Here is a 16,571-nt window from a genome sequence, read left to right as displayed (position 1 = left end):
GGTGCATCTCTGGGCCTTTGAGGACAGGAAATAAGGGTAGCGAGGTAGGGGCGGGTTGTGCATCTGAAGCTTGAGACCTCAGCTCTGAGATGTCAGGTGGCCCTGGGTCCACCCCATCTGTGCAGTTCTCTGATGACTCATCCATGTAGCCCTCTGTCCATTAAGCAGGGGTTACTGCATAATGCATGCAGAGTCAGGCCTTGGTTGCTGCAGGAGAACCGCCCAAAAAAGAGTGACCTAGTCCCTGCCCTCAACTAGACTTTAAGCTACTTCAGTGGTTCTTGGCATCAACAGATTCCTTTGAGGTTGTGATAAAACCTCCTGAAATTTCCCCCAGAGAAATCTGTAAAATTTGTGAACAATTTCAGGAGGTTCATGGACCCCTAAGACTCTTCAGATAAAGGGTTAACACCTCTGGTTTTGTTAGACAGTATCTACTAAGAAGCTAACACGTGCTGGGTCCTGTTCCCACAGAATATCTCACTGAGTCCTCAGCATGGTGTTGTGGGGTGGAGGCATCATCATTCCCATTTTATAGTTAAGGAAACAGAGGCACCTGCCTAGGGTCATTCAGCTAATAAGAGGCAGAACCAGGGCTCAAACCCAGGTAGCCTGGCCCCAGAGCCCACACTGTGAGCTCTCTGCAAGACAGCCTTGTGCTTGCAGTGTTGGAGCTGCATTCTCTCCCCTGAGACGGTCTTCCAGGCTCTGGGCCTGCCTTCCAGTTCTATCCAAGGCTTAGTACAGAAGAGGTTTCAGTTCTTTCCTCCAAAACCCACAAGAAACTTCGTGAAAACAGGGCGTGTGGGTTGGAAAGCCAGACGGATTGTGTAGGGAGAGGAAGTGGAGTGTTACCCATATACCCCAACCTTTAAAATCCAGTTATGTTTGGAAATTCTTGGTTAGTTCTTGCCCTGTGAGTAGACAATGCAGAACCATGCAGGTTTGTCACTGCTGGGCCCTCTCCTCTTAGAAAATGGTGCCCTTGGGGCTGGGTGCGGTAGCTCACACCTGTAATCTCAGCATTTTGGGAGGCAGAGGTGGGAGGATCACTTGAGCTCAGGAGTTCAAGACCAACCTAGGCAACATGGTGAAACCACCTCTCTACAAAAAATACAAAAATTAGCTGGGTATGGTCCCAGCTACTCGGGAGGCTGAAGTGGGAGGATTGTTTGAGCCCAGGAGGTTGAGGCTTCAGTGAGCCAAGATTGTACCACTGCACTCCAGCTAGGGTAACAGAGCGAAACCCTGTCTCGAAAAAAAAAAAGAGAGAGAGAGAGGGATAAAAAAGAAAGAAAGAAAATGATGCCCTTTGCTGGGCATGGCAGCTCACATCTGTAATCCCAGCACTCTGAAAGGCCAAGGCAGAAGGATCACTTGAGGCCAGGAGTTTGAGACCAACCTGGGCCACGTAGTGAGACTCTGTCTCTACAAAAAAATTTAAAATTAGCCGGATATTGCTAGAGAGTACAGGCTGGTGCACAACTCCCTTCCAGCTTCATTCAGGCTGCTTAGGAGTTTGGCCCCAGGTCCCTGATGCACTGGGGAGGGAGTGTGGCCCCACTTCTGGTTAGAGATAAACATTTCCTAGGGAAGAAGCATGGCACCAGAAAAGCTTCCTCTAGATCCCAACACCATTTAGATCATGGATTCAGTAGTAACCTTCCATTTGCAATTGAAACTCAACTCAAAGTAACCTAAGAAAACGAATTTGGAGGCCAGGCGCAGTGGCTCACGCCTGTAATCCCAGCACTTTGGGAGGTCTAGGTGGGTGGATCATGAGGTCAGGAGTTCAAGACCAACCTGGCCAACATGGTGAAACCTCATTTCTACTAAAACTACAAAAATTAGCTGGGCGTGGTGGTCGCATGCCTGTAGTCCCAGCTACTCAGGAGGCTGAGGCAGGAAAATTGCTTGAACCCGGGAGGCGGAGGTTGCAGTGAGCTGAGATTGTGCCATTGTACTCCAGCCTCTGAGCGACAGAGCGAGACTCCATCTCAAAAAAGAAAAAAGAAAACAAAACAAATTTGGGGCTGGGCTCGGTGGCTCAGGCTTGTAATCCCAGCACTTTGGGAGGCCGAGGTGAGTGGATCAGCTGAGGTCGGGAGTTCAAGACCAGCCTGACCAATATGGAGAAACCCCATCTCCACTAAAAATACAAAAATTAGCCTGGCATGGTGGCACACACCTGTAATCCCAGCTACTTGGGAGGCTGAGGCAGGAGAATCGCTTGAACCTGGGAGACAGAGGTTGCAGTGAGCCAAGATCGTGCCATTGCACTCCAGTTTGGGCAACAAGAGTGAAACTCCGCCTCAAAAAAAAAGAAAAAAGAAAACAAATTTGGCTAAGGAACTAAAAGTTCCAACTTGCCACAGCGTGGGGCTCAGCTGGATCCAGGCCTTGTTTCCTCCACCCCTGACGTGGTTTTCCTCTGTGGCTCCATTCTTGGGTGTCCAGTCCAGCCTGAGGATGGCAGCATGGCAGCCCTTGGCTCAGGTTTCATTTTCTTTTCTTTTTTTTTTTTTTTTTGAGACGGAGTCTCACTCCATTGCCGAGGCTGGAGTGCAGTGGCACAATCTCAGCTCACTGCAGCCTCCACCTCCCAGGTTCAAGCAGTTCTCTCCTGTCTCAGCCTCCCGAGTAGCTGGGATTAGAGGCATCTGCCTCTACGCCCGGCTAATTTTTGTAATTTTAGTAGAGACGGAGTTTCACCATGTTGGCCAGGCTGGTCTCTAACTCCTGACCTCAGGTGATCCACCCGCCTCGGCCTCCCAAAGTGCTGGGATTACAGGCGTGAACCACCGCGCCCGGCCAGGTTTCATTTTCTTCTGTCTGAAACTCCAGTGCAGATTCTCTGTTCCCGAGAGTTCCATCAGTCACAGAAATGAGTCCCATTGGCTCCAGCTGGGTCACATGACTATCCCTAACCCAATCACAGGACAGCATATTGATCGTCCGGGTCTGTGACTCCTTCTCACCCTTGACGCTCAGAGCACTTTTACCTCCATCCAGTTCAAGTGGCCTGAAAGTAGGGGAAGGGACGGGTCCCCAAGCAATATCAGAGTGCTAGATAGACAGAAATACGGGGTGCCAACGGTAGCCTCACGTTGGGAGGAGGAAGCCCTTCAGTCTTGGTTCTCTGCAGTACTTAGTGCCCAGGAAAGGTTTCTCATCCAGTGCTTGGTAGGAAATGGGACTGGCTTTGCTTAAACTCCGACTCACTCGCCAGCCCCACTCCTATGTGAGAATGAGCAGAATCTATCTTGTATGCTTTGATAGCTACAGCTTTGAGTTTCAGGCCTGGAGAAACTGCAAGAAGCTTCATGAGCCCAGATAGTCTCTGCCTGGGCTGAGGGAGGGGGAGATCAAGAGACTTGTGTTCTGCATCCTTCAGCCATTTGTTCCCAGGTCGTTAAGAATTAGGCTTTCAGGCCGGGCACGGTGGCTCAACCTGTAATCCCAGCACTTTGGGAGGCTGAGGCGGGTGGATCACAAGGTCAGGAGTTCGAGACCAGTGTGGCCAACATGGTGAAACCCCCATCTCTACTAAAAATACAAAAAAATTAGCCAGGTATGGTGGTGGGCACCTGTAATCCCAGCTACTCAGGAGACTGAGGCAGGAAAATTGCTTGAACTCCAGAGGCGGAGGTTGCAGTGAGCCGAGATCACACCACTGCATTTGAGCCTGGACAACAGAGCGATACCCCATTTAAAAAAAAAAAAAAGAATCAGCCTTTCTAGCACCTTCACTTTCACTTCCAATGTACTGCATTCAGAGCCTCCAGCACCCACGGTCATATGTAATTCTAAAAATTCCTTCCAGAGCCGAGTTTTTCTAACTGTAATTTTCTACTCTGGGCCCCTTTCTCTAAACAGACAATTAAGTTGGCTTTGCAAATTTCGTATTGGGTGAAATCCAGAGGAAAGTTATCAGAATTAGCCAACGAATCTTTCCACTAGTTCTTCTGCCCACACCTGAATAGGCTGTGGTGTCTGTCCTTCTTTTCCAGATTGTTCCAGAAAGGACCCTGGGGCCCTGTTTTCAGAGCTCTTCCCCACTTAGGTTGGCTTCTGGTTGCTCAGGAAAGTGTGGGGCTCTGAGCCTGGCAGGGACAGACTCAGAGAAAGACGAGAGAGTGAGACCAGAACCTCCCAGCCACAGGGTGCGGGTGACCAGTCCCATGGCAGCCCCACTTGCTGGGGGATAACTGGGAGAGCAAACTGGCACAAAGGGCTTTTGACCAGTGCAGGCAGGACACTGGTCGCCTTTGTCCACCTCTACTGCTGGTTGGAAGCTGTACCAGTGCAGCCTGTGAGCCCAGAGGCTGGGAGGGGCCTGGGCAGGGACAGATCTTCCCTGGGCTGGCGCAGGGAATGACAGTTTCTGAAGCGGTTCTGAGCGTCCTTCCATCCTTCATTCCTCCTGCACCCACCTGGTCTGCCGGGTCTCTTCCGCCCTTCCTCCAGGGAGTATTAGCCATGCGGTCTGCTCAGGGCAGCTCTTCAGTTCTGCTTCACACTGTTAACTGGTTTTTCCCACCCCTCCTCCTGCGGCAATTCACAGCCGCCAAGGAGGGTTCAGGGGCTTTGGCAGCTTAGAGCACTTGAACTAAAGTATCTTCCATCCTGTCAGGGACCCAGAGCTGGGATAATTATCCCCATTTCTCAGATGAGGGAACTGAGGCCCAGAGACGCCACTGACATTTAGATCAAACTGCTGGGAAGGCTGTCTTCAGATTTGAACCCATTCCTTTTCTGCTCCCACCCCCGCCACCATTTTCCCGCTCCCCTCCCCGAGTCCCTGGTGGTGGCCCCTTGTCTGCACAGTGCACCATGAGTCACAGGCGTCAGACTTCACATTTCTAGACTGAACCGGACAAGGGAACTGTTTTGCTGCCAGTCAAAACAGTGTGCCCGGAAGATGTTCCAAGAATAGTTCGTGATTGAGCAGCTGCTGTCCAGAGAGGCCAGGCTGGCACTGCCCAGGAAGGTCACGAGGGAGTGCTGGAGTGACTTCAGCCTCGTCCCCAGTGAACACCAGGCACCAGTGCCCCCTTTTGCGTGGTCCCTGTCTCTCAGTCATGGTCCCATGGACGCACACACAGCTGCCTTCTGCAGGGCGGGGGCTAGGGGCTGATCAGGAGATAAGAAGACAGGTGGGTATAGAAGGGGACCGGGGAAGCAAGGGATGAGAACTGGCCTCGAGGACTGGAAAGGTTGGCTTTGGAGTGGGTGGCCACCCAGGTGTCCAGGGGTAGCAATGACAGTGCATTCTATCCCTGTCCTCCCACCCACCACCCCCCTCGCTCCAGCCCAGGAATAGCTTCTTCACAGCCGCCCATTACACTGCCTGAAATGCCACTGGTAGAACTTCATTTGGTTTGAGTCTTCCAGAAATATTTGGCGGGGAGCGGGGAGTTAAAACCAGCTACAGGGTATTCAAGACAAACTTCGGGCCAAAACAAGTCAATCTTTTTATGGAAATGGCTGTACCTCTAGAGGAGATGGCTTCTGCAGGGCAGCCCCTGAAATAGTAAGGGAAGGGGCCATCCGCTCAGTGAGCACAGCAAGACACAGACAGGGCCAGGCGCGGTGGCTCATGCCTGTAATCCCAACACTTTGGGAGGCCGAGGTCGGGGGATCGCTTGAGGCCAGGAGTTTGAGATGAGCCTGGGCAACATAGCAAGACCCTATCTCGACGAAAAAAAATTTTTTTTAATTGGCCAGGCATGGTGGCACACGCTTGTAGTCCCAGCTACTAGGGAAGCTGAGGCAGGAAGATCACTTGAGCCCAGGAGGTCGCGGCTGCAGTGGGCCCAGATTGCGCCACTGCACTCCAGCTGAGCAGCAAAGCGAGACCTGTCTCTGAAAAAAAAAAAAAAAAGACATAAAGATGGAGTAACTCAGTCAGAACACTCCAGGTGTCCCAGGCCCCCGAGCATCAGTCACCCCCTGAAAAGGCCCTAAATGAAGTCCAGCATTCCCGGTGGTAAACATCTCTTGAGGCAAAATGTCCCCCCTGTGTTTGAGGCCACTTCCCACACAATGACTGTATCTTTGTGGGCACCCTCTTTGGGTGTCCTGGCAAAGGTGGGTACAAAATGGTGTTGCTTGGAGCCCCTGGAAAGCTAACTGTGTCCGGTAGTCTGGCCTCTGGGGCCCATTCACTTAGCAGAAGGCATCTCATCTTCTCCATGTCATCGTGAGAAACCATCCAGGAGGTTCTGCAAAGACACCAACTCCTGGCCAGGCGTGGTGGTTCACTCCAGCACTTTGGGAGGCCAAGGCGGGTGGATCACTTGATGCCAGGAGTTCAAGACCAACCTGGCCAACACAGGGAAACCCCGTCTCTACTAAAAATACAAAAATTAGCCCAGCAGGGTGGTGCACGCCTGTAGTCCCAGCTACTGGGGAGGCTGAGGCAGGAGAATCACTTGAACCCGGGAGATGGAGGTTGCAGTGAGCAGAGATTGTGCCACTACACTCCAGCCTGGGTGGCAAAGCGAGACTGTCTCAAAAAAAAAAAAAAGAAAGAAAGAAAGAAAGAAAAGATACCAACTCCTAGCTACTCTGAAGCACATCAAAGGTAATCCAAACACCTGGAACATCTCCAAACCTCATTTGAGACAATTATTTTATCTTTATCCAACCAACTTTTTAAAAAAATTATAGCTTTTCAAAATAAGCTCTAGTGGCATGGTTGGAGTTTCGTCTTCATTTCCTCTGCCCAGCTGAGAAACAGATGAGCATTTATTTACTGTGGGCTTAGACCAGAATATCTGAAGATTCTGCAGGCTCTGCCTCAGCCCTCGTCCTGCCTGGCCCCTCTCTGCTTCACAGTCTCTCTTGGTTCTCGCCTGGCGCTTAGGGTCATGGCGCCTGCAGCTCATCGCAGTTGGGGAGGACACTGAAAGGCCCCCTTGCCAGGGCATCACCACCACCTCCCACAGTGTATTTTGCCTTCTTCATTCCCCACACACAGCCCTACATTTTAGCCCTGGGGAGCCACTCCGTCATCCCTCGCTGGCTGTCATATACTGCATCAGTTTCTAGAACTGCTGTAACAAAATACTGCAGACTCAGGGGCTTCAATAACAGTCAGGTATTGTCTCCCACTTCCGGAGGCCAGAAGGCCGCGATAAAGGCGTCAGCAGGGTCAGCTCCTTCTTCGGACTGTAAGGGAGAATCTGCCCCACACCTCTCTCCATTTCTGGTGGCTGCTGGGGGTCTTTGGCAGTCCTTGGCCTGCAGAAGCCTCACCTCAATATCCACTTCCACCTTCCTCACATGCTATCTCTGTCCAGATGTCCCCCTTTTATAAGGATACCAGTCATATTGGATTAGAACCCACCCTACTCCAGTATAACCTCATCTTAACTAGTTACATTTGTAAGGACCCTATTTCTTTTTTTCTTTTTTGTTTGAGATGGAGCTTTGCTCTTGTTGCCCAGGCTGGAGGGCAATGGCGCGATCTCGGCTCGCCGCAACCTCCACCTCCCAGGTTCAAGCGATTCTTTGGCCTCAGCCTCCCGAGTAGCAGGGATTACAGGCATGTGCCACCACGCCCGGCTAATTTTGTATTTTTAGTAGAGACAGGGTTTCTCCATGTTGATCTGGCTGGTCTTGCACTCCCGACCTCAGGTGATCCGCCCCCCTTGGCCTCCCAAAGTGCTGGGATTACTGGCATGAGCCACCGCACCTGGCCTCAAAAATTTTTTTTACAAGTAGCCAGGTGCAGTGGCTCACACCTGTAATCCCAGCACTTTGGGAGGCTGAGACGGGCAGATGACCTGAGGTCAAGAGTTCAAGACCAGCCTGGCCAACATGGTGAAACCCTGTCTCTACTAAAAATACAAAAATTAGCCAGGCGTGGTGGCAAACGCCTATAATCCCTAGCCACTCAAGAGGCTAAGGCAGGAGAATCGCTTGAACCCGGGAGGAGGAGGTTGCAGTAAGCTGAGATTGCACCACTGCACTCCAGCCTGGACGAAACAGTGAGACTCCGTCTCAAAAAAAAAAAAAAAAAAAAAAAAATTTAAGTGAATTTAGAGGCAGGTGACACAATTCAACCGCTAACTTAGATCCTAATCAAACCCTTCCACTGGTGTCTGTGGAATTTGTTTCTTTTTCATGCCTCCCGTTTTTATCTTCTCTGTGTCTATCTGTACTTCTCTAACCAGGATCTTTACAGCCATAATGCCCATGGTAGCAGCGGGACTGATAATAGATGACCCCACACTGCAGCCTGTCCGACGACTTGTTTCCCTTGTAGGCACTGTGTGTGTTTTGGGTTTTGTTTGAGCTGCGCCCTTGGAATGTCTGCTTCGGCTACTGCTGGGGCTGACCTGTCTCCCCCTGGCCACTTAAGCTGCATGGCCGCCACCTGTGTGCTCCATTTGACATGGATGTTGAGTGTGATTTCAGCTGTGCCACTGGCTGCGCTCGGTCTACTCGAGCGAAGCCTCAGAATTCTCGGCTCTGTCACCGATAATTCTTTTTGTCTCTTCTGTTTCTGTTTTAAAACCACCTTGCCCATGATCCAGTAAAGAAGGTCCTTTAAGTGACGGGTCAGTAATCAACGCCCACTGCGGTCCCCGAGTGACACTAACCCTGTTTTTGATGTTCACCCTGTAGCTTTCTAAACTGCTTTGTTTTCCAAGCCATCTTCAAGTCAGCCATTTGATCTTGTTTTAAAAAGAAAGGCAGAGGAGGGGACCAGTGTTTTGATTCTGTGTCGGAAGTGCTAAGTGGCCTTCCTGTTTACCTGAGTCAGAGAGAGGTGAAGCGTAACCGTGAGGTGTTGCTGCTGTATTTTTCGCCAGCTAATTGCCTGGATTACCCTATGGAAGGAGCTCACAAATAACCCAGTGTGAGAATTGTGCCTTCATTCACCAGCACACTTACCTGTCACAGAGAAAAGGCATCTTAGTTGCTAGGGAGAGTTTCATCAGATAAACTTGGCTTGCCGTGGCTTTGCAATGAAAGATCAGTTTATTCCTGGTAGAAAGTGATTGTAGGATCCAGTAACCACAGAAGAGTGAAATCATTTTCACCCAGATGTGATTAAAACTAAACTCTGGAGGCTGCAACACTAGCAACCAGCAAACAGAGGGAACCAAAAATAGTTTATCCGAAGCTTTGATTTTGCAGTGGCTTTGTTCCTATTCTTGCCTCCCAGGAAACATAACATGCTATTATATGATATCTCTTACCAAGTTCAGAGCCATAATTCACATAGTGGCTAACGCCTGTGATCCCAGGTGTTGGTGACGGCCGGGCTTGGCAGCTCATGCCTGTAATCCCAGCACTTTGGGAGGCCAAGGCAGGTGGATCATTTGAAGTCAGGAGGTTGACACCAGCCTGACCAACATGGTGAAGCCCTGTCTCTACTAAAAATACAAAAAAATTAGCTGGGCGCGGTGGCATGCACCTGTAATCCCAGCTGCTTGGGAGGCTGTGGCAGGAGAATCGCTTGAACCTGGGAGGCAATGGTTGCAGTGAACTGAGATCAAGCCACTGCACTGCAGCCTGGACGACAGAGCGAGACTCCGTCTCAAAAAAAAAAGAGTACAACTTGGTGACAACAGAAGGAATCTTAATAGAGCCTGGTAGTATCAAAGGACAGTTTTAGGTAGAGCTTTTGGGAATTCCTCAAGGTAGGCCAATTTCAGGTTCACTGACCAGGGTCTTAGTTTGTTTACATGACCTCAAAGCAGACCTTGTTTTAAAGGGACTACTTTGGCCAGGCACAGTGGCTCACGCCTGTAATCCCAGCACTTTGGGAGGCCAAGGCAGGTGGATCACCTGAGGTCAGGAGTTTGAGACCACCTTGGTCAGCATGGTGAAACCCCATCTCTACTAAAAATACAAAAACTTAGCTGGCTGTGGTGGCGGGTGCCTGTAATCCCAGCTACTCAGGATGCTGAGGCAGAAGAATCGCTTGAACCGGGGAGGCGGAGGTTGCAGTGAGCCATTGCACTCCAGCCTGGGCAACAAGAGCGAAACCCCATCTCAAAAATAAAAAATAAAAATAAAAATAAATGGACTACCTTGCAGGCTTTTTGCTTGTGACTTTTTTGTTTTGTTTTGTTTTTTCTTTCTTTTTTCTATGGTAACAAACTCAAGTATGCTTGTGACTTCTGCCTTTATCTTTCAGGCATCTGAAAGTTCCTGATGGCTCTCTCTGATCAATATGCAACAGTCACAGCTGTTTTAAAAAGACCTCTGTCTACCTCAGTTAAAGTCTGAGGCCAGACTAACTGTGGCTTTGTAGCTGGTTACAGTGATACGGCCTAAAGGCTTTCACCATTAGATCTATTTTTGAAACTGCAAATGGATGTTTCCCTAATTTTATATCAGAGAAACATGCGTACCATGTTTTACTTATATATATATATTTATTTTATTTTTTTAGACAGAGTCTCGTTCTCTTGCCCAGGCTGGAGTGTAGTGGCGTGATCTCGGCTCACTGGAATCTCCGCCTCCCAGATTCAAGCGATTCTCCTGCCTCAGCCTCCCAAGTAGCTGGGATTACAGGCGTGTGCCACCACACCTGGATAATTTTTGTATTTTTAGTAGAGACGGGGTTTCACCACGTCGGCCAGGCTGGTCTCGAACTCCTGACCTCAAGTGATCTGCCTGCCTCGACCTCCCAAAGTGCTGGGGTTACAGGCGTGACCCATCGCGCCCAGCCCATAGTATATTTTTTATTGTTCATTTTTCTTAAGTACTTCCTTTAGCCTCATCTAAGCAGTAATGTCCATGAAATCTGGGCCACAGTTTCCTGACTGACATTAAACAAATACAGAACTATTTAAATTAGAAATACTCATCCATTTACAACAGAATCCTCTTATATTCCACACGGTTTTCAAGTATTCCTTTCTCTGCGTCATTAGGGTAATTAAAGAAACCCATGATTTGTTTCAGTAGCTTTTGATTTCCACTGGTAACAGGATAAATCCTCCATAGCGGCTAACGTGGAAGACACCTCACACATCACATCAGCATGCATGCCTTGCCCATACCGCGTGACCTCCAAGGTACCGTGTCCAAATGACACGCAGAATACCCTGCTGCTTTCTTGGAATAACTTTGACCTGCACCCCCAACTTTGTCTTTCACACCTTGAATTGATTTGCTCCCTTCTAAGTTTGCTGCTATATGTCTCCGGCACTGCAAAAAACGTGACATGCACAGCAAAGGGTCAGCTCTTATTTCTGTGTTTGCTTTCCCTTCCAAAGGTTTAGCTTCTTCTCCCGAGATAAGAAGCGCCTGGCCAACACGCAGAGAAACGTGCATATCCAGGAGTCCTTTGGACAGTGGGCAAACACCCACCGCGATGACGGTTACACAGAGCAAGGACAGGAAGCCCTGCAGCATCTGTGACGTTGGCCCATCTCCACGCTCCAACCTGGACTGCCCGCCACCAGCGCCTGCAACCGAACTGCAGCCCAGGGGTCATTGCTGCCTCAAGCCTCTCGGTGCAGACGCACCCTGAAAACTGACCCCTCAAACAGACTGTCTGATTTGAGGATGGACATTGAAAAACTGACGCCAAACTCTAAAGAAATGTTTATTTATACCCAGGGCTATCACTGTTTCTAATAGATGACTCTGATCCCGTAGGATATATATTTAATAATCCCACAAACGGAGGCCAGACTTCTGCGTTAACTTCAGTAACACAAGCTTCTTTAAGCCAAATACATCACTTGCCACTATCATTGCTGTTTGACTTGCTTTGTATAAAATGCTATGTGTAGAGGTTTTATTATCACAGGTGACATAGTTCAGCAGGAGGCATGGAAGGGCTAGATCTTCATTAGTTACATTCATGAAATTGTGATGGTAATGTATTATACAGAATGTATCCATCAGGCAGACAAGGGGTCTGAAGTCACAGGCTCAGTAGCCCAACTCAGACACAAAGCCACAGACAATATGGATGATGGTCCTCTTACCCAGAAACTGGAGACAACTTTGCAGGCACCCCGGCTGCGTTCCTGATAATGCCTAGAGCGTGTAGCAATGTTCAAGGCAAGTGCCTTGGAATCTGCTGTGAGTTATGCAGTACTAACCAAACAAAGTTGCTAAGGATGAGATGTTGCAACATTTCTTGTGTGCACTTTTTTTTCCTGACATCTTTTTTTTCCTTTTAGGATTCATTAAGTCATATACTTAGTCCCCTGCAAAGAAGAAGACGATGTCCCAGAGCAGACTGAAAGCAGGACGTGGGATCCTAGGCAATGCAGGAGGGCAGGTGGGGGAGCTGTAGCAGAACAAGGGTGCTAGGTGGGAAGCTGGCTTGGGGACCACACGTCTGGCTGACTCACAGGGCTATAGCAGCAGACAGAGAGCCAGATGCTCTACTGCAACTGGTGAGTTGGAGGCTTGCCCACATAACACTGTCTTTCTCTCCACCCGCCAAGCATCCAGGGCACAGGGCTGGTTGCTCACAGATTGAGCGAGGTAGCACCTCCTACCAGCACTCAAGTTTATCAGGGCCGCGTTCTAAACATTCTACTGAAGTTTGCTAAGAAACCATCAGGTGAGGCCGGGCACAGTGGCTCACGCCTGCTATCCCAGCACTTTGGGAGGCCAAGGCGGGTGGGTCACTTGAGGTCCGGAGTTCGAGACCAGCTTGGCCAACATGGTGAAACCCCATCTCTACAAAAATACAAAAAAATTAGCCAGGCGAGGTGGCGCATGCCTATAATCTCAGCTGCTCAGGAGGCCAAGACAGGAGAATCCCTTGAACCTAGGAGGCGGAGGTTGCAGTGAGCCTAGATCGTGCCATTGCACTCCAGCCTGGGCGACAGAGTGAGACTTCATCTAAAAAAAAAAAAAAGAAAGAAAGAAAGAAACCATCAGGTGAATTTGCAGAATCTAGAATGGACTCTGCTTCCAGATTGCAGAAAAAAAGAAATGATCAGACAGGGTAATTATTGCTGTGTTAGAGCAGTGTTTCTCAAACCTGAGTGCCCATTAGAATTATTAGAATTTATTCTCAAAGAGTACAGAAGCAGGTATACTGATGAATTTCTCTCCCACCCCTGGCCACCTTTGTTGCCCTTCCAACAGGTAACCAAAATTGCCAGTTTCTTAGTTATCTTTCCTAAACACTAAATGTCTCTCTTTTTTTTGAGATAGTCTTGCTCTATTGCCCAAGCCAAAGTACAGTGGCACCATCTCTGCTCACTGCAACTTCCGCCTCTTGAGTTCAAGCAATTCTCATGCCTGAGCCTCCCAAGTAGCTGGGACTACATGTGTGTGCCACCATACCTGACTAATTTTTTGTATTTTTAGTAAAGACGGGGTTTCACCATGTTGGCCAGGCTGGTCTCGAGGTCTTGAACTCCTGACCTCAAGTGATTCACCTGCCTTGGCCTCTCAAAGTGCTGGGATTACAGGTGTGAGCCACTGTGGCTGGCCTTTTTTTTTTTTTTTTTTGGACACAGGGTCTCACTCTGTCACCCAGGCTGGAGTACAGTGGCACTATCATAGCTCATTGCAGCTATGAACCCCTGGGCTCAAGCAATCCTCCCACCTCAGCCTCCCAAGTAGCTGGTACTACTGATGTGCACCACCATGCCCAGCTAATTATTTTTTGTAGAGACCAGGTCTTACTTTGTTGCCTAAGCTGGTCTCAAACTCCTGGGCTCAAGTGATCCTCACACCCCAGCCTCCCAAAGTGCTGGGAATTCAGGTGTGAGCCACCGCGCCTGGCCAAATGTCACTTTTTTGATAAGTCAGCAGATCCAGCTCTTGAGCACATCAGAGGCTAGATAATCGAGACAGAAAGGAAAAATCAATCCATCAGAAAGTTTATACACGCAATTATGTAAAATAAAATCAAGAACAAAAAGCATATATATATGTACATGTGTGTATGTATTCCTTCTTTCCTTTTTTCTTAAGGGACAAGGTCTTACTATGTCACCAAGGCTGGTCCCAAACTCCTGGCCTCAAGCAATCCTCCTGCCTCAGCCTCCCGAGTAGATGGGACTACAGACATGAACCACCATACCTGGCCCTCCTTTTTTTTTTTATTTAAATGGCAGCATAATATATTCATGCTGTTCTGTACTTTTCTTTTTTCCCCTTGAAGTATCCTAGAGAGGGCCAGGGGCAGTGGGTCACACCTGTAATCCCCATATTTTGGGAGGTCAAGTAGGAGGGATAACTTGAGCCCAGGAGTTTAAGACAAACCTAGGCGACATAGCAATAACCCATCTCTACAAAAAATTAATTAAAATAAAAAAATAGGTGGGTGTGGTGGTGTACACCTATGATCTCAGCTACTTGGGAGGCTAAGGCAGGAGGATCCCTTGAGCCCAGTTCAAGGCTGCAGTGAGCTGTGATCACACCACTGCACTCCAGCCTGGGGGACAGAGTGAGACCCTGCCTCAAAAAAGAAAAAAAAAATGTCTAGCAATAACTCCATATGAGTACATAAGACAGTGGCTCTCATGGCCAGGAGCAGTGGTTCATACCTGTAATCCCAGCACTTTGGGAGGCTGAGGCAGGCGGATCATGAGGTCAGGAGTTTGATACCAGCCTGGCCAACATAGAGAAATCCCATCTCTACTAAAAATACAAAAATTAGCTGGGCATGGGGGCACGCGCCTGTTGTCCCAGCTACTCAGGAGGCTGAGGCAGGAGAATCGCTTGAACCCGGGAGGCAGAGTTTGCAGTGAGCCGAGATCGCACCACTGCACTCCAGCCTGGGCGACAAGAGTGAGACTCTGTCTCAAAAAAAAAAAAAAAAAAAGACAGTGGCTCTCAACCACGGATGACTGAGCCCCCCAGGAGACATTTGGCAGTCTGGAGACATTTTTGGTTGTCACAACTGGAGTGGGAGAGAGGATACTGTCATCTATGAGTAAACACCAAGGAAGGTGCTAATGAACATCCTACAATGCCCTGGTCTACCATATGGAGGTGATATTTATTAATGTTTATCTAGGCCCCACTGATGGACAGGTAACTTCCTTCCAACCCTTTACTCTCAAAAAGTGTTGCACACTGTCACACACACAAAGGTCTACAGAATAAACTAGAAGCAGAATTGCTAGATCAAAGAGTATTTGCTTCTGTCATGTTCATGGAGACTGCCAAAGTCCCTACCATGGAGGCTGTACCATTGTTTTTCTTTCAAAGTCACCACAGCCCATAGAACACTAAGCCCAAATGTACAGGGTTGGAGTCTGAGTGTGCATGTTTTTTGTTTTTTGTTTTGAGACAGGGTCTTACTCTGTCACCCAGGTTGGAGTGCAGTGGCACAATCTCAGCTCACTGCAACCTCCGCTTCCCGGGCTCGAGCAATTCTCCAGCCTCAGCCTCCCAAGTAGGTGGGACTACAGGCAAGCAAAACCAACACCCGGCTAATTTTTGTGTTTTTCGTAAAGACAGGTTTTCGCCACGTTGCCCAGACTGGTCTCGAACTGCTGAGCTCCAAGCCATCCACCTGTCATGGCCTCCCAAAGTGCTGAGATTACAGCCGTGAGCCATCACGCCCAGCCTCAGTGTGCATGTTTTTTTTCTTTTCTTTTTTTTTTTTTGAGACGGAGTCTCGCTCTGTCACCCAGGCTGGAGTGCAGTGGCCCGGTCTTGGCTCACTGCAACCTCCGCCTCCTGGGTTCAAGCCATTCTCCTGCCTCAACCTCCTGAGTAGCTGGGATTACAGGCGCCTGCCACCATGCCGTTAATTTTTGTATTTTTAGTAGGGACGGGGTTTTACCATGTTGGCCAGGATGGTCTCGAACTCCTGTCCTCAGGTGATCCGCCCGCCTCGGCCTCCCAAAGTGCTGGGATCACAGCCATGAGCACTGTGCCCAGCCAAGTGTGCATGTTTTCAATCTCTCCCTGTTCTGATGCTCAGAGTTGACAACTACACAAACACTGCAACTGGCTTTTTGTCCTGATGGTATCTCACAAGGCTTCCCTAATGCAGGCAGTCTTGTTTTCTAGACAATCTACCAACCCTAGCCCACAATACCCTTCTGGTGCCATAATAAGGGAACACTTTGTAAATTAAATGTGAGTGAAATCAAAAAGGTTTCCTGCAAGGTTGTTTTCTGAGACTTGGGAAATAATAAAATTCTGTACTGGAAATTCACAAAGGAAAGGGCCTATTTTTCTAAAACGGTTCTAACAGCTGACAGCAATTTTAAGCCACAGCAGGTTGGTCCAGTTCCCTGTGTAATATCATGAGAGATTCATACTCCTATGTGAAAACCTAGCAATGGTACTAAATCATTTATTTTGCATGAAACATCTTGAATTTTCAGAATATGAACTTTCAAAGACAGCCATTTATCAAAATGCTAAATGTCACTTTTTTGAAAATCATCTGAACAGTATGGTACTTGCTCAAAGTCCTCAGAAGTTAAGGTCAGCAGATCTAGCTCTCGAGCACCCCAGAGACTGGATAAGAGAGAAAGGAAAAATCAATCCATCAGAACTAGCTGTAATTCTTTCATAGATCCTGACCACTCCTTATTCTTCATTTTCATTTCACCACCACTTCTGTCAAACTTTATCTTTTCAAAGGGCTGGAAGGCTGCCAT

General features: G+C 48.7%; 1 protein-coding gene and 1 long non-coding RNA gene across 4 annotated transcripts in view; one reads left to right on the top strand and one right to left on the bottom strand.

Moving 5' to 3' along the window:
* RILPL1 (Rab interacting lysosomal protein like 1) overlaps nucleotides 1-11,726 on the top strand; it is a 60,424-nt gene extending 48,698 nt beyond the window's left edge. For 2 of the 3 annotated variants that reach the window (XM_055358320.2, XM_055358321.2), the window contains one exon: nucleotides 11,244-11,726. In XM_055358320.2, the coding sequence (XP_055214295.1) occupies nucleotides 11,244-11,388 (145 nt within the window). In that variant the 3' untranslated portion in view covers nucleotides 11,389-11,726. Of the gene's footprint in view, nucleotides 1-8,180; nucleotides 8,269-11,243 lie in introns of all 3 variants that reach the window. The other variant, XM_055358322.2, reaches the window with a different exon arrangement.
* LOC129525909 (uncharacterized) lies at nucleotides 11,563-14,643 on the bottom strand. Its single transcript, XR_008670456.2, has 2 exons — nucleotides 13,630-14,643; nucleotides 11,563-12,834 (listed from the first exon to the last, which is right to left on the bottom strand). It is a non-coding gene; the product is annotated as an uncharacterized lncRNA (long non-coding RNA).
* Between the last annotated feature and the right edge of the window lie 1,928 nt (nucleotides 14,644-16,571).

The sequence above is a fragment of the Gorilla gorilla genome, chromosome 10 (genome assembly GCF_029281585.2).
Source record: "Gorilla gorilla gorilla isolate KB3781 chromosome 10, NHGRI_mGorGor1-v2.1_pri, whole genome shotgun sequence".
Classification (NCBI taxonomy): domain Eukaryota; kingdom Metazoa; phylum Chordata; class Mammalia; order Primates; family Hominidae; genus Gorilla; species Gorilla gorilla.
Note: the sequence above shows the minus strand (reverse complement) of the source record. Positions and strands in the feature narration are given on the sequence as shown.